The sequence below is a fragment of the Cyprinus carpio genome, chromosome A15, assembly GCF_018340385.1.
Source record: "Cyprinus carpio isolate SPL01 chromosome A15, ASM1834038v1, whole genome shotgun sequence".
NCBI lineage: Eukaryota > Metazoa > Chordata > Actinopteri > Cypriniformes > Cyprinidae > Cyprinus > Cyprinus carpio.
The window spans coordinates 4,113,172-4,138,261 of record NC_056586.1 but is presented as its reverse complement, the minus strand read 5'-3'; the positions used below and the strand labels follow the sequence as shown (position 1 = coordinate 4,138,261).

Here is a 25,090-nt window from a genome sequence, read left to right as displayed (position 1 = left end):
ATATATGAAGTGTGTATAGACAAGATTTTTTGTTTGTTTGTTTTTTTATAAATCAGAAAACTTTTCAAGCTGTTAGGGTCACGTTATCACGCACCCCTCTGTGGTTGTCACATTTCACACTATATTAAATAAACCACTACAGTATTTGTACTAGACGTGCATGAAAATAATGTGGAAAAAAAGAAATACTCTGAACCTCAAATGGATTTACACACTGAGAAAGCCAAAGTGTTAGGCTGTGTCCCGCTCTCTCTACGTTTTCATGCACATTTTCTTATATCTTTTTTTTTATTCGCATCTTGCTTGCAGTATTTTTATACGATATCGCGTATATGGCAGTGTAGGTTTGTGACACAGTCGGTCTTGTTTCTCATAATAGTTCATTACTCATAACTGTTCGGCTTTGAGTTTTATATTGCTGATATTAGGGTGATCGCGATCAGACGCAGATGGACACACTGTTGCGCAGCTTACTTGCCCTCTCAACACCCCGGTTTCTCTTCCTTTGTCGTTTGTTTTTTGAAGTGTTCGCAGATCTGGGTGTTGCTGACTGAAGAAACGGAAAGTGTAGTGAAGCTGCTGTCAGACTCGAAAACAGGGAGACGCATCTCGGTACTCCGCTTGGCTACAGAAGATCAACGCGGATAAACGTGTTTGAGGATGGAGGTATGATCCCGTTTTATGTATGTATTACTTTTAGCCTCTGGTTTCTTCAATACAAATCCTTTCAGATTCGACTGCGTAGTAAAATGAAAAACTGCGCAAGACATTTAGTTTAATAGCCTATATGAATTCATGTATATGGGACTTCAATGGACCTGATAAGTGTGAAATTTAAATCCAGTGACTCAGGTGTTTAAACTAACATTTAGGTAATAGTTTATAATAACTTTGTAACACAAATAACTGTACTATTATTATTTATATTATTATAAATAATAATAATAACAACGTAGATGTCTAGAGCTGGAGAATAGTAGTAAAATATAATATTTATTATTATGACTACTCAAATTGCATGGGTGTGCTTTAATGACCTGTTAAGCCTTGTTTCAATAATATTTGTAAATGCCATTTAGTTATTTATTCCTGCCTTTACTGTTTATTTCTGCACTGTTCAAGGGTTGTTGCTTTTTGAGAAATTTATGAGACTCCCTCTGACAATGGCCTATGGTGTTTAGAAAGTTTGTCTTTTGGTCAGCCCTGCTACTATAATCAGTTAACTGTGACCCATATGTCATCCAAAATATCTGCTCCATAAATCACAGTTATTCCACAGTGGCTGAAGTAAGCTACTGCATAGACATGTGCTGGGAAAATCACTACTCGGACTGTTTTAACCCAAAATTACAGTTTTAAAGTGAGGCAGGAAGAGCCGTCTGCAGAATACCTTCCTCTATTTGTAAACTAAGAGCTTTGATTTTTTTTTTCTCTTAACCATAAGCATTAAAGTTCCTCACGTGGCATGTCGCGGTTGGGTTGTTACTTCTGCAAGTGTAATCAAAGAGCATTCAACTCTTTCCTTGGTGTTTATCTTAAGGCAGTTGAAAGGGATGTGAAAGGAGGAGGTATGCTTTTCCACAGAATGTCTGCAGTTAAAAGTTTGTACACACAAACACTAATCTGAATATAGATTTCTCATCATGATCATAAAAACCTTATCTAATGGCTTTTGCTTTTACTTAAAGGACTGAAAGTTTTGTGGACAAATGCAAATTTTCCCAGTATGATTTAATAAAAATAAAATCATAAAAATAACCCTCTATGCATGAAAATTACATATATATTTTATATTTGTAAGGAATACAGAGAGGCAGGTTCAATAATTCAACAGAATGGAGACAATTATTCTGATTATACCATGCTTACCACCTCAAGATATTGTTCAGATGTTTTATTTCAAGATATTTGTCTTGTTTTTGTTGTTAAAATGCTCTTGTGTGTAGAACCAATTTCTTACAGATGTTGTTAATTCTAGTTAATGGAGAGAAAGAGAGAGAAATTAAGTGAGTGTGAGATTAATAAATTTTTGTAATAATTCATCATATATATTATTTAATATATTTTTTCTACTAATTCATAAATCATTTTACACACACACACACACACACACACACACACATATGATAGTCCACAAGAGAAAATAATAGTTGAATTTGTAAAAAGAAATTATAAAATTTATATGATAGTATTAAATATGAAATAAGTTGAATTTTATATATTTTACATTTAGTACTGCCTTTCAGAAGCTACAGGTGATACTTACATGTTTCCCAAGAAGACAAAATAAGTTTAAGTTAAGTTTTTTCCTTCTGGAGCATCAGTGAGTGTTTGAACTTTTTGTAATAGTACATGAGTCTCTCAGTTGTCCTCAGAGTGAAACAATGTAACTGCAGATGTAAGAAAGTAGACTGTACTCACCAAAAATATTGGCCATGTATCATATTATGTAATATTTTAATATGCCAGCAATCTTTCAAGTGCAATTGGATGTCACATTGTGTCCACTGCCACAAATGCAGTTATTACAAGAGCTGTCATTTTATTTAAATATATAGAAGTTGAAAGGAACAGTTCATCCAAAAATGTAAATTGTGTTAATATTTATTCTTTTTCACCCTCATGTCATTCCAACCCCATGTGTATTTTATTTTATTTTATTTATTTATTTTTTTTTTTTTTTTTTTTATTTATTTTTTTATTTGTTTATTTTTTTTGATGATGATGATGGTAGTTTTTTTGAAGAGTGTTGTTGCTGGTGGTTTTATGGATGTGTATGGTGAAAAGGACCATAAAAGTACTCCATATGAATTGTGACTGTACTTGAAAGTCTTCTGATGTTATAAAATATCAAAATAACAATATCTTTGTCGAATTCACTGAAAATCTAAAAGCTCTCAAATCCAGGGGATCTAGAAAAATTAAATACAGTGAAAAGGGGGAGGCATAAGGCCATGAGCATGCATATTTCTTGTGGATTTATGGCCTCATATACATATTGTGTTCATGAATATTCAAAACAGTTGCATTACAAGTTATCCTTTATTTTGTTAATTAAAAATCAGTTACAATAACAGTTTCCGTTATTAACAGAGGTGGAAATGTCTGCATGTGGACATTACTGAAGGTCACCCAGAACACTCTAGCAACCATATAGCAACACACTAGCAGCCACCCAGAATAACCCAGGCACTGTTTAACAGAAAATAATTACAGCACTCAACAAAGTTATTAGTCAAGGTACGTTGTGGAGGTACTTGACTACACAAAATAACACTGCAATCTCAGATATCCTGTCTGAATGGGATTAGATTTCTCAGAGGACCTCGGCTTTAGCCTAGAAGTAGCAGTTTTCTGAATCCTGAATATATAGAACATTTGCTTTGGTGCTTAGACCAAAATTGTGAATAGTATGAAAAATCTTTAAAGTACAAAGTAAAAATCTCCCTGTGAATTGCTATTTGTGTGTTTATGAAGGTTCCAAATCAATCATCTTTAAGGTTGCTTAAAGGTGCAGTTACACGTTGTTATTCTTGAAATTTTGTAAGGTATATCAAATAAATTAGTTAGGAATCTGCATGATTGGGAGTTTTGAGTGAGGGCGAAAAAGTTTCAGACACAGATTTTGCTCATCGTCAAATTGGTGTTGTGAATTCATTATTACATTAACCAATATAAATCTGCTTGGTTTGACGTTGACCTTTGTGTGAGTGGTGCTTCATTCATTGAACCTTTTTTGCCAGTGAAATTTCACTAAAATGTCACTAATGTGACCACACCTTAATGAACATGGCAGCTTTGTGGCTAACAAAGTTTTGAAACAGAACTTATGTGTTTTAACAGATTTTTTTTTGTATATGTCCACGAAAGAAAAAAAAACAAACAAACAAAAAAAAACATATGTTAAATTTAGTTTGTCATCTTTTAGGACTACACACCCATACAGAAGGCCTTAGCACTAACCTTAAGCCATAAAACTCCAACTTTGTATGAAAACAATTTTGAAGTTGTAGATATGTAATAAAGAATAAATATCCTTCCCAGCTTATTTTTACTATTATATAGCTTGTCTTACTCCATTTTGCTTTACTGTCAAACATTGGTATTAATTCCTGGTGCACACCTAGTCTATGTCATAATATTCCCTCCTGTCAGGCCTCATAATATGGTAGCTGTTGCTCCCATTGCTTTTTTGTGACACAGAGAACCTTTGTAAAAACACAAGCTGTGTGCCTGTAAGGGTGGTGAAGGCAGTAGAAAAGTGTGATCTTCTGATGATGTAAAATTCAAACACATCATGTTTTCCTGGAATGGCTGAGATGGAGACTTATTTGCCTGTTCTAATGAGTCATGGTATGACCAAATTATTTGAGTTTTAGCTGGCATGACCATTCAACGAGAGAGAATCAGTCCAAATTACAACTTGAATATTTAATATCTATTATCTTTTCTTTGTCGTGTTGTTCCCATGTGTTTTTGAGTTTATGTGTTGAATATTTCCACTTTTGCCTCATACATGGTGTATATCCTCATGACCCCAAATGGGTTTGAACCTTGGCTGAACTCTCAGAGGCATGTGTCCTGAAAGCATGAATTAAAGTGAATTGCATCATGTATCTACTGATAGTGTTTACTCAAATACTCTCTTTAAATGGAGGCATACTGTACATGTACCAAGAGGTCAGCTATTAAATTTTATTGCACATGATTAGGGGCACAACAAAAACGTACTGTGGTGTGATGGTAAGTATTGTATTCAGATGGTAGTCGAAGATTTTTCAAAGAATACCACAGTACTTTTCAAACAGTTCTATAATAACTGGATAAAAAGGTCCATTAGCATTCATATTTATCTCAATGGAAGTTACTCAGCTAGGGCAGGGGCTAACTGGAACATGCCAATTAGCTAAACTCTTAGCTAAACAGTGGTAAAATCACTGTAATGCAATAACTGGAGTGGTTTACTGCTGTAATAAATCATGATAATTCACTGTTTACAGTGTAAATGGTAATAAATTGTCTGCAGATTTCTCAAAACTATAGGCAATTTTTTTTTCTTTTTTTTTTTCTGTGGTATCCTCTTGCACTAATTTATGCACTTCCAAAGGATGATTATATGACAGATGTGTCTGGTGTTCTAGAGCCATAGATTGTCTGTCTCTGGGTCAATTTTGCTGTTGGATCCTCTTGTGACAGTACACCCCTGTGGGAAAACTAATGGTTTTCCTTAAAAATAAAGGTTTGGTTGGAACTAAAAAGGGATTTACAGTCTGATACCTTCATTAAGAACTTTGTTGGTTCTTTTGTAAACCATCTTTGTAGGGGTGCTTTAAAGTATTATAAATACTTGTGCACTGTATCTGACTCTTAAAGATACAGTTGAAAATCTCTATTTGTAGATAATTATAGTATTGATTTAGCTAGATTTTTTTTCAGTCAAAAGCCTTGACTGAAAGTTTTAAGCTGTTTTAAAAGCGTGAAGTTTGAAAGTTTAGATAAATTAGACAGATGTTAGCTTGTTTAGATTGCATGTTTCTAGCAAGATTATCATATTTGTATTATGTTGCTAGCATGATTAACATGTTGTTAGCATGTTTATAGTTCAATAAACATGTTGCTAACATGTTGTTAACATGTTTTTGTATGATTATCATGCTTTTTTAATATGATTAACATGTAGATATAAGATATAAATTAAACAATGTTTAGTTTTCTCAAGTTTATAGGCATTCAGATAAAGAAACAATAATCAAATTGCTATATAATCAAATGTAAAATAGCATTGCATATTCTTCACTTTATAAATTAAATACAGATTAGGCTAGTTCTTGTTAAAACGTAAAATTTATGCAGTCAAGAGCAGTGAGTGATGTTCTTTCTTTTATTTTCTTGGATTAACATTAAAGACACCGACACAGCCATGGGTCCCTATAAACGTATTCGTCACCACCTTTCTACTAGCAAATGGCCCTGGGTAGAATGTAAAATGTTTCGATACAAGCATTTCTGTCAAATGTAATTTATGCAACATTTCAAACCCACGGGGGAAAATCAACCCATGGCAAAAGTTTAAAAGTAGCCAAAGTCCAGGAAAAAAACACGGTCTTCCCTGCATCCAACACGAGCTGCAGGTGTCAGATTTGACTGATCATGGGATGAGAGGAGAGATGGCTGACAGATCATGCTGGAGGATATGCTAGAGGATTTGCTGCTCAACAGATCCTGAGCTCATTGACAAATAACTGAAATTTCTTTACGCGCGCATGTTGCTAACATGTTTTTAGCATGATTAGCGTGTTGTAAGCATGTTTTTAACATGATTGGCATGTTGCTAGCATGTTTCTAGCATGACTAGTGTGTTGTTGCTCGCATGTTTTAGCAAGATTAGCATGATTTTTTTATCTTCATTTTTATGACAACTGTAAATCAGATTAGTTGTCATAGCAACTAACTTCAGAACAGTCTGAATGTCTGACCTGAGTTTGGTGGTTGTAGCCTACCTTTAAATGTGTAGGAAGAGATACTGACTAAATTTTGGCTCAGAAGAAGAAGAAGCTGCTTATATAGCACATCAGTAAATTGGCTTTTTCAAGCCAACTTAATAAAAGGCCAATTAAGTGTACTTAAGGAGAGTACACTATCTTGACTATTTTTCAAGATTATTCAGTATTCTTATTACATTCTTAAGTGCACTTTGTAATAATGGTAAATTAAAATTTGTACTTTAAATATGCTTTAAGTCTTTGTTATAGTTATTGTTGTCATTTTTTTTTTGGTAAACTTGTTTTGGTTTAAATAAGTACACTTATTTTGATGTGCTGATTAACATACTAAAGCACATGTAAAGTACTTGATTATAATTTTAACTAATGTATTGTCTATATTAAATTTAAAATGAATATATTTTAAATAAACTAAATTGCAACTTCATCATTATAAAACATCTCTCTCTCTCTGTCTCTCTCTCTTTCGCTGTCTTTCTTTCTTTTTGTAAATCTGAATAAATAGATAATTTGAAGGGTTAGTTCACCCAAAATGAGCAAATTGTCATCATTTAATCGCGGTCATATAATTTCAATGTATTTTTTTATGGCCATTATTAAAAAAAAAAAAAAAAAAAAAAAAAAAAAAGAACTACTCCATGTAGTAAGCTAGGAATCACTTATTTTCTTTATGGAGTTCTGTTACTCAGCAGAAACACTGTGTGAAAGCACAACATGAACCTGCTGTTGCAACTTAGGCTGCTGTTGTGAAACAGGCCTAAAAGTGAATCCATTAAAAAATCCATTTTACAGTTACTGTATACACATCTTCAACAAAATTTGAGCCAGTGTTTCTCATACCACAAACTGCACATGATCTTTCTCCACTGACATGGTATTGATCAAATATCACTGACCCAGACCCTCGCAGGCCGGTCTGTGGTTTATTTCTCAGGCCACAGCACCCTAAAATAGGCTTAACTCCACATGTATGGATGTCTTAGACTTGGTGCTCCTGTAACATCCTCAAAACTTAAACCTAGATCTGAGCATTGGATTGATGAAAACATACGGTCTCTGAGGCCATTCTGTAGGAGGGTGGAGTTTTAAGTGGAAAAAGGACCGGCTGCAAATTTCCTTTGAAATTTTAAAAGACTCATTATCAAAATTTCAGACAAGGCAGTGAGAGCAGCTAAATCCAGGTACTTTGCGGTAAAAGAAGCTGTCTTTCTTGCGTAAAATCATATAGATAATTTGAAGGGTTAGTTCACCCAAAATGAGCAATTGTCATCATTTAATCGCGGTCATATAATTTCATGTATTTTTTTTATGGCCATTTTAAAATTAAAAAAAAAAAAAAAAAAAAATTAAAATTAAAAAAAGTAGTAAGCTAGGAATCACTTATTTTCTTTATGGAGTTCTGTTACTCAGCAGAAAACACTGTGTGTAAAGCACAACATGAACCTGCTGTTGCAACTTAGGCTGCTGTTGTGAAACAGGGCCTAAAAGTGAAATCCATTAAAAAAAATCCATTTTACAGTTACTGTATACACATCTTCAACAAAATTTGAACCAGTGTTTCTCATACCACAAACTGCACACTGATCTTTCTCCACTGACATGGTATTGATCACTGTTTACTGACCCAGACCCTCGCAGGCCGGTCTGTGGTTTATTTCTCAGGCCACAGCACCCTAAAATAGGCTTAACTCCACATGTATGGATGTCTTAGACTTGGTTGCTCCTGTAACATCCTCAAAACTTAAACCTAGATCTGAGCCTTGGATTGATGAAAACATACGGTCTCTGAGGCCATTCTGTAGGAGGGTGGAGTTTAAGTGGAAAAAGGACCGGCTGCAAATTTCCTTTGAAATTTTAAAAGACTCATTATCAAAATTTCAGAAGGCAGTGAGAGCAGCTAAATCCAGGTACTTTGCGGCAATCATTGATAAGAATTACCATAGACCTAAAACACTTTTTACTATTTTTAACGCTGTTGTTAATCCAACTGTTTGTGAGTACCGAGATGCGTCAAAAACTATGTTTGATGACTTTCTTAGATATTTTATTAATAAGATCAGTGATATCATGTTGGGGATATCCCCACCTGCTTTTGATTCTTCCATTTCTTCTGCTGAGTTAAACCAGTTTGAACCTATTTCCTTTATATATCTTCAAGAAATAGTGTGTCAGTTAAAGCCATCTGGCTCCTCTATTGATGCTATTCCACCACATTTCTTCAAACAAGTTTTTGACGCTTTGGGTCCCTATTTTGTGACCATGATAAATCGATGTTTGGATACTAGTATTGTACCTGATGTGTTAAAACATAATGCCACAGTTTATCCCTTGCTTAAGAGGCCGAACTTAGATCCTTCTGTTTTAGCCAACTATAGACCCATTTCAAATTTGTCTTTTATTTCAAAGATCTTAGAAAAAGTAGTTCTGCAACAACTACAAAGCTTTCTGGATGAAAATAAGATCTTTGAAATTTTTCAATCAGGTTTTAGAAAACACCACTCGACTGAGACCACACTTCTGAAGGTTTTAAATGATATTTTATTAACTGGTGACTCTGGGGATCATGCTGTGCTAGTGCTCATAGACTTGATTGCTGCTTTTGACACTGTGGACCATGGCATCCTGCTTGCTCACTTGGAACACTGTGTAGGCATAAAAGGAAGTGCTCTTGAATGGTTTAACTCTTATCTTTCAAATCGAAGTTTCAGAGTTAACATTGGTGAACACTCTTCTGAGGTAGCTTCTTTGTCGTGTGGTGTTCCTCAGGGCTCCATTCTAGCTCCTATTCTTTTTTCACTCTATATGCTCCCTTTGGGTTCTATTTTTAGAAAGCATGGTCTGTCATCCCATTGCTATGCAGACGATACGAAAATCTATCTCCCCTTAAAACAGAGTTCAAATGGTTTGGAAGCACTTATGTTTAGCCTGTCTGATGTGAAAGCCTGATGTCTTTAAATGTTTTAAATTTTAATGAGAGTAAAACTGAAACAATTGTGTTTGGTCCATCAAATTCTTTTAGTGCACCTGAAGTAACCCTAGGCAATACAACCTTATCTGTGAAGCCTTGGGTAAAAAATATGGTTGTTATCTTTGATGATGGTCTAAAATTTGACAAACAGATAAATTCAGTGGTTAAATCCTGTTTCTTTCAGCTTCGACTACTAGCGAAAGTTAAACCCATTCTATCTAATAGAAATTTTATTACATCTAGATTGGGCTACTGCAATTCACTGTATGTAGGGATTAGTCAGTCACCCCTATCTCGCTTGCAGATAGTTCAAAATGTAGCTGCTAGGCTTTTAACATGCTCCAAAAAATGGGTGCATATTACACCGGTTTTACGTTCTCTACACTGGCTACCCGTGCGCTATTGAGTTAATTTTAAAATTCTTATTTTAGTGTTTAAATCATTAAACGGTCTGCCCTCTTCCTATCTTTCTGACTTATTGACTGAACACCGGCCCCTCTTGTCTCTCCAGGCATCCAACCAGAGATTATTATGCATCCTAAGTCAAAGCTGAAATGCAGGGGTGACCACCCTTTCTCTGTAGCTGCCCCTAGATTGTGGAATGCCTTGCCCCTCTATATTAGATCTGCACCTTCACTATTTGTTTTAAAACACTGTTGAAAACTTACCTTTTTGATTTGGCATTTTGAAACTGAGAATTTTCTACTGTACTGTTTTATAGTATTATTTTGTATTGTCTTATTGAAATGTATTTATTGTTGTCGTTCAGCAAACTGGTCAACCCATGGATGTGTTTAATAGTGCTGTATAAATAAAATTCACATTGACATTCCAAAGATCTCCATTGTGATTCTTTTTTTCTTAGGGGTTCCTTCTCCAGTCCTCTTTACCAAAAATATCAACAAGGGTGGGTTTGAAAAAAACATTAAACAAATTCTTGACCCTACTGTCCTCATTGTAAAGTTTACCATTTTTACAGTGGCTTTGTTTTTCGAGGGACAGGAAAGAGTTAACAATCATGGGCAGCAAAATAATGAGTCATGGGATGGGTGGACTCAGGGGAATTCTGCTTATCATGGGTGAAGAAAAGGAACTGCAGGAAATGGAGGGAAGTGGATGGCAGAAAATTCGTCTTCTTTCTGTCCTTGTAGGCACAAAAGTGTGCAGTGGTATTCAGAAGGTGTGTGATATTAAGTGAGAGAGGGTGTTTTTGTGGCTGGAGGAAGCAAGGTGAGTGTGGTCATTGTGTGTGTAGAGATCTAGTTAAATAAATTGTGAAAAGTGGGCATATTTAGGAGATTTGGGAAGAATGATGATGAAGAGACATCTTTCCATTTGCAAAGTCTGGCAGAGCCACATAAAGACAAAAAGGCAAGTGTAAGATAAATTCTTCCCAAGAACAAGTACTTACTCTTGTGTTTGAGGCTTTGAAGCATACTGTAGGTCAGGATAATGTAAATCACAAATTCAGCCATGACCAATGCTTTTATAAAAATGTTCTTCACACAATGAAACACTGATATATAGCCTATTCCTTGTGATGAGAGAGAGATCTCCCTGGCAGTAAATGTGATGCTGGTCAACTGTGTTGCTGATAAACTCAGAATACACCCATCTTTGTTCTTCGTCACAAGAATGTCCAGAATATATAACTAGTGTGGTACACACTACTAACTGCAACTTTATAGCTCTCATTCACAAATGTATATGTCCTAATTGGGAAAAAAGGGGTTTAAGTCTAGGCTCTGACTAGGCCATGCAATCACCTTTTTCCCCTTCAACCACTGTGTGGTCAGTTTTGCTGTGTTCTTTGGGTAATTTTCATGTTGGAAGCTAAAGCTTTTTCCCATTGACAACTTTCTGGCAAAGGGCAGCAGATTTTCCTCAAGAATTTGATGGTATCTTGCCCCATACATTTTTCCTTCTATTCTGACATGTGCTCCAGTCCCTGCTGCAGAGAAACACCCCATAACAGGATATCACCACCTCCATGCTTTACAGTAGGAATGGTGTTATATGGATGGTGAGCTGTATTAGATTTCTGGCATACATATCGTTTGGTGTTGAGGCCAAATAATTCAATTTTAGTCTCATCTGCCTCAGAATCTTCAAGGAGCGTTTTGGAAAAGCGCAGTCGTGACTGCATATGGCCTTTCTTGAGGAGTGGCTTTTTTCTTGCAACTCTCCCATACAAGCCACATTTGCGGAGAATTTGTGATATTGTTGTCACATGCACACAATGATCACTCTTTGTCATAAATTCCTGCAACTGCTTCAGAGTGGCTGTAGGACTCTTGGTGACCTCTCTGACCAGTTTCCTCCTGGCTCTTTCATCCAGTTTGGAGCAACGTCCTGATCAGGGAAGGTCTGTGTTGTACCAAATACATTCCACTTCTTAAAAAATAGACTTCACTGTGCTTCTAGACATTGATAAAGCCTTTGAATTTTTTTGTATTATTTTCTGACGTAAGTACTAAACCAATTTAGGACTAATAGGCTAATTAATAGACAAACAACAAGGCACAAAAAACAAAAACACAAAGACCATACATGTGACAGATTGCCCCCCTCCCGGGCCTTAGACAGTCCAGAGGAGAAAAGGAGAGAGGTTCTGGAGGAGGGCAAGGAATAGAAGAGGGGCCAAACAAAAAGTAAAAGTCCATGGGGAATTGGAGGGTGGGAGGAGGAGCCATGGGGAAGCCAGGAGCAAGAGAAGCCAGATGTATAACCTGGCCACAGTCAGCATGCAGTTTCACGCCAGAGACGCAGGAGGGAGGAGCAATGGTAGAGACGTAACCAGAAGAATGATCTCCTGTGACGAAGCCGGCCTAGATGGAGACCCAGATGGAGCTAAGGAGACACAGAGCCAGGGTGACACAAAAGTTCCGAAGATCCAAGGTGGAGCTGACGGCTTAAGGGACAGAGGCTGAGATGTGAATCTGGAAGACCACTGTGGAGCTAGTGTGACAATGGTGGACCCAGAGGAAAGGAGGTGCCCAGTGGAGATGAAGGGCAGAGGTGCAACTGGCAGGCTGTAATCCTGAGACAAGGTGATGTCTGACCAAGGCGGAGCTGGTGGGATTAGGGGCCATAGTGGAGCTGAGAGAGCATTGGGCCAAGGCGGAGCCGATGGGTTTGAGGATGAGGTGGAGTCTGGAGATCTGTGGCTGGAGGCAGAGACAAGGTATCCTCATGCCAAAGTGATGCTGGGGACCAGAAGGCCTGAGGAGAATCAGAGTGCCCAGATGGTGCTGACTGAGGATGAGCTGAGGGGATGGCAGGAACCAGTGGAGGCAGGGCTGAGGAACTGACTGTTTTTTGGAGAGGAGGTGGGACAGGGAGGCTGGATGGGAACACTGGAGAGCAGGAGTTAGGAGGAACCATAGGAGACACAGGAGAAGCAGGAGATTCTGGAATCAATAGGGGCATTAGAGGGTTCTGGCTGGATGGGACCAACGGGGGCAGAAGAAATAGGGAATTGATCTCTTCATTATAGTCCAATTACCAGGGTCCACATTCACCTCACATGCAGCAGTGGGAGTGTGGGCAGGGCTTCCATCCATGCCCTCAAACTCCACAAGTACTCCCTCAGCAATGGGCATTGTTGCCGAATCACGCACCTGGTTAGACATTAAATTTGGCTCAGGATCCAGGGTGCAACACAGCTCAGCTGGGCTCACTGGCTCTTTCTCCTTTGGATGTGCAGGCTCCGTGTCTGCGGTAGAATCAGGCTGTAGTTCTGTCTGGCTGGGTGTTGGCTGACTGGGAGCTGGGTTAGGGGAGGGGTACTGGTAGGCTCTGCAAGGCTGATGGTGAATGTTGAGTTATTAACCAATACCCAATCCACACATGCTGCGAAATCATCCCAAGGACCGCTGCCTGGCAGGTTTGCTCTAGACCGCTCGCTAAGATTTGAGATTTAGAACACGCACAATGAGTGGTCTGGGTAGTGCATCAGATTTGCCAGCTCTATGAAGTCCCTGGTGTGATGAAATGAAAATTAGATGTTTATCTGCTTACCTCCAGGGCATCCAAGATGTAGGTGACTTTGTTTCTTCAGTAAAACACAAACAAAGATTTTTAACACAAACCGTTGCAGTCTGTCAGTCTTATAATGGAAGTGGATGGGAATCACGGCTAAAACACAAAAAAAAAAAACTAAAATTAAAATAAATAGTGTTGTTATGATTTATTTGTGTGTAAAGAATATGTTTGGTCTGTGTGTGAAAACTGAACAGTATTTTTATAGTTTTTTCCCCCTCTGATTCACACAATGTCCGAATTGTCCAAATGACCGAACTGTTAGATTTTCATAGACTGTAAGAATTTTTGAAATGTCGACCCCATTGGAACTCAATTGAGACAAGTGAAGCCCGTTTTAGCGATTTTTAGAACTTCCGTTTCTGACGCGCAGACTCAAACTAAGCTTGATGACGTCAGCAACCTGTCTGACAGATGTAAACCTTCTAGTAGCTGTGCGTGCAAACTGCCATCGTTAATCTTGCAGAGACGGAGAGCTTGAGCGGGGAATTCTTTGGCGTGAGTGAGCAGGAGTAAGTATTCTGATTAATTATTTTGTATAGTATTTTAAAATGTAACGCCAGTACGCCATATCTCTTGACGTCTCCCCGATTGCCTGCAAGCTTCTCCTCCTGTCTGTACGGTAATTTTCTCCTACTGTGCGACAGAGAGTCGAGTGGTTATGACGCAATCGTTAGCCTATTTTTACAAAAACTGTTTCTACGGGGCCATAATGTAACATAGAAGGTAATGGAGCCCTTTTATACATTGTCGTGTATCTTTAGAAATAAATAATGGACAAATGGAGTCTTTAAACGCCTCAGATGTAAAGTTATTCGCTGTCAAAGTGACGCAAAAATGAATGGGAGTCAATGGGATGCTAACGCAAGTGAAGTTCTGCTACAAGATGGCGGCACGCGGCCGACTTCAACTTCCGGTCGACTTCCTTGCCCCCTGTTTTTATAGTTTTTTCCCCCTCTGATTCACACAGTGTCTTGAGTGTTCGTATTCTTCTTCTGCGGATCACAGACTTATAAGTGCATTACTGCCACCTATCTCTCAAGTGGACCATTGACACTCCTATTTGAGATTGTAGATAGAGTATCAATGGTCCACTTGAGAGATAGGTGGCAGTAATGCACTTATAAGTCTGCGATCCACCAAGACGCCTCACACGCCTGCTGCTGAGAATGCGCTCAGGAGAGTTCTAACAGTTCGGACACTGTGTGAATCAGGGGTAAAAAAAAAACAACAACTATATAAATACTGCTCAGTTTCTTGCACAGACCGATCGTTTTGTGTCTTTACACCTCAATGTATTGTCACGAGCAACAGGGTTTAATTTGGTTTTGTTTGTGTATATTTGTTTTTTACTTTTATTGTATGTTTTAGCCATGATTCCCATCCATTTCCATTATAAGACTGAAAGACTGCAACGGTTTGTGTTAAAAATCTTCGTTGTGTTCTACTACATCTTGTTTCCCCTGGTGGTAAGCAGATAAACATCAAATTTTCATTTTTGGGTGAACTATCCCTTTAAGTAAGAAAACATGTCTAGTAAAAACAAGCACATGCTGAATTTTAAACCCATTATTGTATCATACTTGTCTTATGTAATGGGCCCAAAAAAAATGTCCATGTGCAAAATGAACAGTAGGGTGTGAGTACTTTCCCCCCGCAAGCTTCCTCGTTTGTGTTTGGTGGTCTGAGCTTCACTACAGGCCTTGTGGGATCCTGTGTCAATAAAGCGAGATCAGGATACTGTGGTCCATCAGAAAAGAACATCCAACAGCAACACCGTTGAGTGAAACAAACAGTCAGAGACTCTGCTTTTCTGTTTACAGGAGGATGCGCCAGTAAAGTCGTCAGTGGCTCAGCTGGCTGGAAAACTCAAAGGTCATGCACTGCCAATGCCGGGACTGGAGGTAGTGGAACATCTGACGTCTTTCTGTTAGTCCCTTATTGGTTGTTCCTAATCCAAATTATGTTTGTTTTTCTTAATTTCACTGAATTAAATGGTACTGAAATAGTTTGGGCAAAACAAACATTGAGGAAGGGTTCTGAAGCTCCATGTGCCAATGTTGTCAAGACTGAGGAGCTCTATTGTTTACAAAAGTGGTGATTCCACCTAGTGTCAATTACATGGTCTACCAACAGCCTTGTCAGTGGAGAATGTACATTCTCTATTTTCAGTCTCACTAGTGATCATGTATTATAACCTGTATGGTACTGAATTGCAGGTGAAATCTATGAGGAGACCCCCATGTTCTCTGGTGATAAACAGCCAAAAAGATGAAGAACATGAAGAGGTGAGCATGTAACTGTCAACAAATCAGTTACTATGAGTAATAAATATCAATAATCGATTAATGTTAAAACATTCTGTTATATCTTAATGCCAGTTTAATTTTTTTTTTTTTTTTTTGGTCTGGTGCAGAAGGTGTCCATTTGTCCTCATCCTCCTAAGTTGAAGATAAAGAGTTCACCCCTCATTGAAAAACTACAGGTAAGATTTTCTTGATTATCTACTTAACACAAAATCTTAGTTTCAGCCAGCTGTTTTCACAAGCATTCACCACATATTTGCATTTGAAAGATGCTGACCATGCAGGCTTGTGAGGTTGCTTATAAATATAACATATCATTTCCGAAGTGAACTTTCATTCAGGAAACAGGAAATGTGTTGTGTCCTGAAACTATTAGTTGAAATATGTAGTTTAAAGTAACTCACATGTAACATGCACGGAATTGTTTGAGGGTTCAGTACATTTTAAATGCACATGCTTCCTGCAGCAATAATAGAAATAATCTCCTCCCTGTTTTGAAAAAAAAAAAGTGTTTTTTTGTAAATGCCAATTTATTGTCTATTTTTAACCCCAAAATATAAGTTTACCCTTTGAACCTGCTGCTACTTTTATGAAGCTCTCCTGTCACCCAGTGTTGAAAATGTGCTATTGCAAGGGCAACTCTTCTGCCACCTAGAGTTTATATTGTGCTCTTTCAAGATCAATACCTGCAACCCCACACATCTGTCATTAGAGGTGTCTAGTTAGTTTGAACTGTCATCGGTCCATGGGATACGTCTTCATAAAAGGGACAGGTCCATACTCACTCCTCCAATTGGTTCAGGCAAGGACTCTAATGAGATAACAGCTTAGCCACAGTTACTGAGTGCTTAGCTGTACTAGACTCGACTTAACAGCTATCAGGCAGTCATGGGACAAAAGGGTTGCCGTTTCTCTCTCTTCTTCTTTTCTCCTGTACAGGTAGGAGATATTTATTTCGGAACAACATCTTTCATTTTTCAGTGCAAGATGAACTCAATCAAGCTTTTTTAGTTGTTATAAGTTGCTATTTCTTGAGGTGTGTGTGTGTGTGTGTGTGTGTGTGTATATATATATATATATATATATATATATATATATATATATATATATATATAATATGTGTGTGTATATATATATATATATATATATATATATATACTGTATGTCATCCAATGTCAACTGCTCTCTAGATTTAGATCATTTGTTGCCTTTTTTGTTTGTTGAGATTAGGCTGATTTATCTTAGGCAGAACTGGTGGAATACAAACTAAGCCTAATCTTTGTCCAGCAGCCTATGGCAGAGGTTAACCATGGGTAAGACACAGTCAGTCATGTTAAAGATGATTTTAAGAACCTAGATACAGTACTACTGTGAATTGTGATGAACTTGTCTTTTAATTTCCATTTAAAATCAATACTTTTTTATAAAGTTCTACCAACATGTTCTACCAACATGAATAACTTACAATTTGTTGTTTTTATTTATTTATTTTTTATTAATTTTAATGTCAACTAAATGTATTTTATTCATTAAAAATATTTTAACACCTATTAAGTATATTGCATTTTCTATTTTTATTAAAATATTAACTTGCTATTAATAGCTTATTTTATTAAATTACATACATTTTATGTTCGTTTTTTAATTGTATTCACTGTTAAAAATAATTTTTACATGTATAACATTACATTTTATATCTCCATATTAAAATATTATGTTTCTATTAACAATTTTATGTTTGATTAATTACTTGTTTTTTAATTTTATAATTTGTAGTTAAATGATATTTTTTGTTTTTATTCTAAATGATTTTTTATCCTATTTTTATTTTCACTTTATTTTAGGTATTTTTTTGTAATTTTGTCACTTTTGTTAGTTTGTCATTTTATTAATGAGTGTTTATTCATTTTTATTTATTAGTTTTAGTTTATTTAGTTTCAGGTATTTTAGAAATACGTACAAGTTAAACTAAGCAAAAATGAGAAATGTTGCTTTGCCTTAGAAACTAGCTGAAATATTTTATGTAACAATATTTTTATTAATCTATTTATTTATGGTTTTAGTTATAACCATAATAATCTGGCCTTGAGCACAACAGTTGCTTATACAGGATGTCTTGAACAACACACTGCCTTGTGTGCCACTAAATACATATTTAATAATTAAAAGTCAATAACTGTTCATTTAACTACCATAATTTTTTTTGTACATCTCATCATCAGTAAGTTGCATTATGTTAATATGTGCATTATTTCATCTGCTCTGTTCTGTAGATATCAGCATTTAAAAACAATTTGACCACTAGTTTTGTCTCTATTCAAGAACATTATGCAGGAGCCTTAAAACATTCTTTCCTTCTCTCTTTAAGGCCAGTCTTGCTCTTCCTTCAACTGTTCTGCTCTCCCCGCCCAAAAGTCCAGAGTCCAAACAGCCACTCACAGCCTGCAGTCCCATCAGCCCCAGCAGCTCCCTGAGCTCCACCCTGCAGCCCACTCAGCTGTCCTGTGAAGATGAGGCACCGGTTAGCTTCGAGCAGCCGGTGGAGGGTACTCCACTACCAAGCATCAACAAGGTCAACTAGCTTATCAATTTCAATATCAATATCAATTTTAAAATATATCACTTTACAAAATACATTTTGTCCAAAATGTGAATTTATATTTTTTACTCTTGTTTGGGAACTTACTGTAATGCCAATGTAAACACAAACTTGTCCTTTAGAGTGAAGATTTGATTCAGATAAAGAAATGACATTCATTTACATTCGGTATAAAATATTTACACTAATAAGCAACAAATACCTTACTTCTTAACACTGGAAATATAAATAAAAATTAGATGAGAGGAAAATTTATATTTCAGTGTTTTTGCATTCTCTCACAACACTTTTGCATTTTCCCCAAGAAACTTTGCATTTGCTCCCAATATATATATAACTATTGCTTTGCAGAAAAAACACTTTTGGATTTTGTGAGGGATACTCTCTTAGAATTTACTTTACAGTAAGTATATGCATTCCAAATATACTGTGGTGGGTTTAGTTAATAATAACTGATTGGCTGTGATCACATATTTTGGACTATAAGTGGTCATTTAATTTTAATTAGTCATTGAAAACCCTGTATTTTTTATGGACTAATATGAGCGGCAAAACATGATCTCTTGAAAGTTCAGCAGTAACCTTTTACAGGCTTGCTGTTTCTCAGAAAATCTCTGATGTGTGCAGAAGAGGATCTGATGATATCAGCATGAAGGTGCACATCTCTTTGCGTGCAGCCAGTATTGTGGGCTTAAGCTCCATGTAAGCCTATAGAGACTGTCCACTCTAATCCAATCAGGCCACTTCTGCATCATACCCTCTGTAACTCTTCAAAGAGCATTCACAAAAGAATGCAGCAATAATACATGATTGTTAATATTTTGTTAAAGAAGTACTTAGCTTCTGAACTATGTTCTTTGATTCTGGAATGCAATGCGAACTCACAGAAAGGTCTGAATTTGTTTGTAATTCAGTTGGATTAATTTGGACAGTTGTCTCTCAAACTGAATCATTTTCAGCAATTTCTGACAGGATGATATATAAGACAGAAAACAAAATAAGAGATATTTAATTCAGTGTAGGATGAGTACAATCCACTGTAGGAAATAAAACTTATCTTTAATCATTTGTCAGCGAAGAAGAAGCTTGACACTGCAAATCCAATTTATGTAAACATATCCATAACAGCATACAAAAATGTCCAAATATTGGACAATTTTGATCATGAAAGGTGAGAAATTCCCCTATACTGCTGTATGCGGTACGCTAAATTTATATTCTGTAAATGTCCTAATGTAGGTTGTCGAGGGTTACTTTGAGTCTAGGTTTAATGTAAAACTACTAAATACTCTTTTTGTTTAACATCCTTAAAATCTAGTATAATCTAATACTGGAATGTGGTCATTAAAGAACAACAGCTCTGTCCGCAAAGCATAATCTTTCCACCTAGATGTCAAACTAGGCAGAAACCATCAAAGAAAGGAAACAAGCAGGAGTGGTTTCTTCATTAGGGCAATAGGGCGACGCGGCACCAAAGTGTGAAAGGGAGGATTTTTTCTATCACATTCAACCACAGTGTTTCACTAGCTGTCACTACTGTAGACTGTTTGTTCTGCCCATAGACTGTATAAAAACATGGATGTAGTGTCCGTGACATCAACCGTAGGTTTCTGAAGAGCATTTATGAAGCTCAAAGTAGGCGGAGCCGGCTGTCGCCATCTTAGAAGTGTGTCACCGCGTGTCACTCCCGGAAAATTGAAAATGGCCAAAGACAGTGGTGACAGCAGCGGCAATCCACCTGTCACTCATGTGGCCACGCCCTAATTTTGCAGAAATTAAAGGCTTAATATTATTTAAACGGATGAGTTATAAAAAAATTCACCCCCCCACAGGAATAGTCTGGATGGCCTGAATAAAGCAAACATGTAACTTACCAGTAAAGTTTTGATGGATGAAGATTGAAATGGAGGTAAAGACTATTCCAGTGAATTACAGGAGTTGTAGACTTGCGCAAGTCTGTTATTATTAGTGTGCAAATTATCAAACTGTGTATGTGCACTCTCCGATAGCTTTTTGCACAAGCACTTTTCAGTAAGGTTGCATGTCTGGCAAGTGTTTTATAAACCCTAGTTCAGACTACACGACTTTAAACATCAGCAGATCGCTGTGCTGTTCAGTCTACATGTCTTGCTGTCTGTCTTGAAGTCGTTGTGGTGTTCACACAACATGACAATGTGTAAATCCGAGGGGTCCAAACTCGGTCCTGGAGGGCCGGTGTGCTGCAGAGTTTAGCTCCAACTTGTCTCCACATACCTGCCTGGAAGTTTCTAAGAGCTTTATTAGCTGGTTCAGGTGTGTTTAATTAGGGTTGGAGCTAAACTCTGCATGACAGTGGCCCTCCAGGACCGAGTTTTGGCACCCCTGGTGTAAATGATCCACAACAGGGTGTCACACACTCGAGCTCTGTCAGCCAACGACTCTACACGGTCCCCAAACCATGTTTTGTCATGAAAACAGACATGAGAAGTTGAATGAGAATGACGCAAAACAACCAGTGAAACAGGAGTCGTTTGTTTGTGATTGGATGTCAGGAAGAAATTAGTGGTACAAGCTCTTTGTGTGATGATCTGTTCTGGAAAAAATTCACTCCATTTCTTGTGTCCAAACTTCTTAAAGCTGTGTTGCTGCTGCTGTTTTTCTTATGCTGACATCGAACCATGCCTTGCTTTCTCATTGGCTGTAGGTCTAGATATGTAGCATAGCATGCTAGATATTTGTTTGGCATCAGCAAGCCTCTTTGACGCATCGTTGAGTAATTCACACATAAAGATTGCTGAGCGCTGATCACCCGCTGATTTTCCTGCGATCACTGCCCGATCTTTCAGCGAGCTTGTTGACTTGCATATCGGGCTTAAAATCCTGTAGTGTGAACTTAATGGACACTTGCTGAAGAAGCATGTTTAAGGAGTTTGCAGTTGTCACTGGTGTTTATATATTGTACATATGGACATCAACACTGACTTTTGACAGAGGAACTGTTCACTGGTGATTTTGAGCCACTGTCAGATCACCACATTCGACAAATTTTATTTTGCGTTTTGCTCTGTTTAAAAATTTTGAATGGATCTGTCTACATTTATATACAGTCAGGTAAAGACGACTGGTATAGTGGTTGGTTGGCATCTCCGTGTGCTCCTGTTTGGTATAGCTGCTTGACTTGTAGTAATAGAAAATTCTTTAAACTAATGTAACATTTATTTTTTTCCTCACCGTTTTTACTTGTATAAATAAATTGTGAATTTTTAAAGTGTAATGTTTTAATTTATCTTGAAAAAATCTTGCAGAAAATATTGTTTTGTGAAAATCATCCTCAAACTCTATTTTGAACTTGGTAAAACAATTATCTTTATTTAAAATGTTTCAAGTCAATGTTTTTCCTTTTGCTATACTTGGATATATGCTAAAATTGTTGGACGTGGCACCCTACCTAGAAAGTTTTCCACCAGCCACCACTGCAACCAAGTATCCATCCCAGGAACCGGTCCCAGAATGCATTGCAAGAAGCTCAACTGGGATGGTCGATTAGTCATGAAGAATGTTGAATATAATTTTGCTTTAAAATAAAAATAGTTCAGTGTAATTAAAAGACCATTTTATCATATTGAGAGGAACAGACAACATCACCTAAATTTCAGATTTCTGTGAAACCCGTTCAAATGATCAAATTTTACATTTGGTCCCCCTAAATCATAAATATTTGGTTAATTCCTTAATTTTACGCAATAGTTTATTGTATTATAGTATTGTAATGTATTGTATTAGTTTTAGTATTTTTCTGATTATCACAGCCTTGTGTTAGCTTTGCAACACTCTGCTGTGTGGTAAATATGACGAGGGCTATTTGTGTGGCACGTGGCTATTTGTGTAACTCAGATAGTCTGATTTTGTGTATTCACCCCACAGAGTCGAGCTAGGCTGTCTTTTAAGCGACGGCTGCCCACACGACAACACAGGAAGTCAGCATGTGAGGAGACAAAATGGAACGAGGGGAATGACTCTCCATGTGAACCAGATAGTCAACAGCAGAATGCAGATGAAGGGGAATTGGTTGGTGGGCCTTCACAGGAGGATACTGAAGATAAAACAGACTCTATTCAACCCATCAATTGCCCACAACAGGAAAAAGACAGGACAGAGCACTTAGATGTACCCCAAGAAAATGAGGGGGCCGAAGTAACCTATATAGGAAGTAAGGAGGAAGTAACTGAGGGAGAATATGAACCTTCTGACTGTAAACTGGCTCAAGAAGAAGACAAGGAAGAGACAGAAGAGGACAGGACAGAAGTGAAAGAGGAAAAGGAAGTTCTGGATGCAGAGAACAACCCAGAATAGAAGTGACAGGGTAATAGTCATCTTTTTTTTTTTTTTTTTTTTTTTTTTCGCAACATTGAAAATCATGATCATTGATTTAGCAACCTAGAATAGTGAGAAGGTTATTCCCGATAACAGTTGAATTAATGGCGTTTCTAACAAATGTTTAGGTGGATTCTCTGAGAACAGACTCCAGTATAGATGAAGAGGGACAATGTCTGAATGCAAGGATTGAATTCTCCTCTTTTAGGACTGTGGATTTGTGGACATATTGCTAAAGCAAATATTACACAAAGGGTTAGATGTTATGAGCACACTCATGGCAATTTGTTGTAATTTTATTGTTTGGAGTATTGGTGGTGAATTTGTACAGTCTCATTTGTTTGTTTTTGTACAATCTACCTGCACCCCACTGCTGGTTAGGTTTAGTGGTGGACCTTTAAAAACAACAAAAAAAAAACTTCCATTTTTGTACAAATGACGCTGTACAAATTTGCCACCAACTGCAAAATGTGTAACAGTTATGTCTTCTCAAAAGATCAAGTGGGATCTTGAAGCCATTATATCAAACCCTAAGTTTCTATTCAGACTCTGTAGCGTATGTCTGAGTTATTCATATGCCTTGATTATCTTGCTTGCTTTTTCTTTTAAATAAACATATGTTGGATTCTTATTTGCTGTTCAGAGAACAGGAACACTTTCACCATTGGAGAGCATTCTTCATTTTAAAAGTACTTTTCCAGCCTTCACCCTGTTTGAATATTCATGTGATTCAGTTTACAAAGTGACAAATATCACTGAAATAGATGTAGTTTTATTGACTGTTGGTTAATCTGAAATATCTGACATGCCTCTGTGATAGTCCTAGGCTATGTAAACAGCAAAAGTTGGCTAGAAATGCTTCATAAACACTTCAGAAATGATTTATCGGTCATTTTGAGTGTTTAGGTTCACTAACATTAAGTTGGCTGAGAGGGCTGTGGAGAGGGTGTGGTTAAAGTTGCAAAATCAGGAGTCACTAAATGCACTTTTATTATCTGATGATTATTGAAAATCAACTTTTTTTTTAGATAAATAACAAGATAAAAATAAATAATACCAAGAACATAGTGGCAGACATATTACAAAAGCCAAATTTATCAGCAGTCTCCTACTGCTATGCGAAGATACTTTATTATAAAAAAAAATGCCTGAAATATATCACTGTGACTGCAAAGCTACTGTACTGCATCAATGATCTACTACTTCCCATATAAGACTGAATAAAGAGCTTTTTTACACTTACCAGATGCTTTCCTTTATTATGTACAGTATTTGAGGCTCAAGCATCACTGACTGACCCCACTGACAGACGTGATAATTAATTTAATAATTTAATAATCTAATCTTACTGAATAGTTTACTTTTTAGTTACAACAAGCCTAATTTCTTTTGACTTTTGCTCAGAATGAATCCAAATGCACTCGATTCTGTACATGTTGCTCTAGCATTTTCAGTAATAATACTCTAACAGAGGTCACTAACTTCTGTTAGAGTATAGTAATGCCATTACTTAGGTAAAAAATATTCTGATTGGTTAAATCATAGAAAAACAAACAAAATCTTAACAAATGTACATCAACTTTAAAGCATAGGGGACAAGCGATTAGAGTTCACACGCAATGTGTCGCTCCCAAGACTTGTATCTGCCACCCATGTATCAGGTTGACAGAAGATGTCCATATGCATATTGCATCTTGGGTGCCACTATGAATTTCCCTGGAGACCGGTCCTGCACAGACAGATACTAACTAACGGCAGACACTTGGATAGTTTATTTCTCACTACATGAACATGGCTGAAATTAAATATTTTTGTTTCCTGTATTGTTCCATTGTTGTGACCTAAGCTGTCATAGTAAGTCAGAAGAGTAGATGTATGTTTTAATGTGTTGGGTGCTTTTCTCAAACCATGGAGAGAACACATGTAATTTTATACTAGTCAAGTTTCACATGGGGATGTCCTTCAAATCATTTAATAGAGTCATGGCCAAAAGTTTTGGCAGTGACATAAATTTTGTGTTTTGCAAAGTTTGCTGCTTAAGCTGTTGTGGTGTTCATTCACATTGATTCTAGATTATTGTGAAGAGTGATCAGATGCATTTTAAATAATTGCTAAAAGCTTCACTGGTCAAAAAATGAACTTTTCACAAAAAAACAAATTTCACTGTTTTTTGATCCTGACACAAAATGGCCAGCGAACATTAACTGACTAATCATATCAGCAGCACATGTGAAAGTGTGAATGAGTACTAGTCAGTTAAAATCACTATCATACTAATTAGATTGTAAGAGCAGACTGATTGCTATAAAAGGAGGGAAGA

The 25,090-nt window shown here is 36.8% G+C and overlaps 1 protein-coding gene across 1 annotated transcript; it reads left to right on the top strand.

The window, feature by feature from the left end:
• The first annotated feature begins 226 nt into the window (after positions 1–226).
• LOC109051827 (capZ-interacting protein-like) lies at positions 227–24,012 on the top strand. Its single transcript, XM_019069308.2, has 6 exons — positions 227–666; positions 15,336–15,416; positions 15,732–15,800; positions 15,929–15,997; positions 18,187–18,390; positions 22,321–24,012. The coding sequence occupies exons 1-6, from the start codon at positions 661–663 to the stop codon at positions 22,747–22,749; spliced, it is 858 nt and encodes a 285-aa protein (XP_018924853.1). The 5' UTR covers positions 227–660; the 3' UTR covers positions 22,750–24,012.
• The last annotated feature ends 1,078 nt before the right edge of the window (positions 24,013–25,090 follow it).

Coding starts and splice junctions, on each gene's coding strand:
- LOC109051827 (XM_019069308.2), top strand. Junction 15,801..15,928: donor AAGATGAAGAACATGAAGAG/GTGAGCATGTAA, acceptor GGTCTGGTGCAG/AAGGTGTCCATTTGTCCTCA. Junction 18,391..22,320: donor CACTACCAAGCATCAACAAG/GTCAACTAGCTT, acceptor TTCACCCCACAG/AGTCGAGCTAGGCTGTCTTT.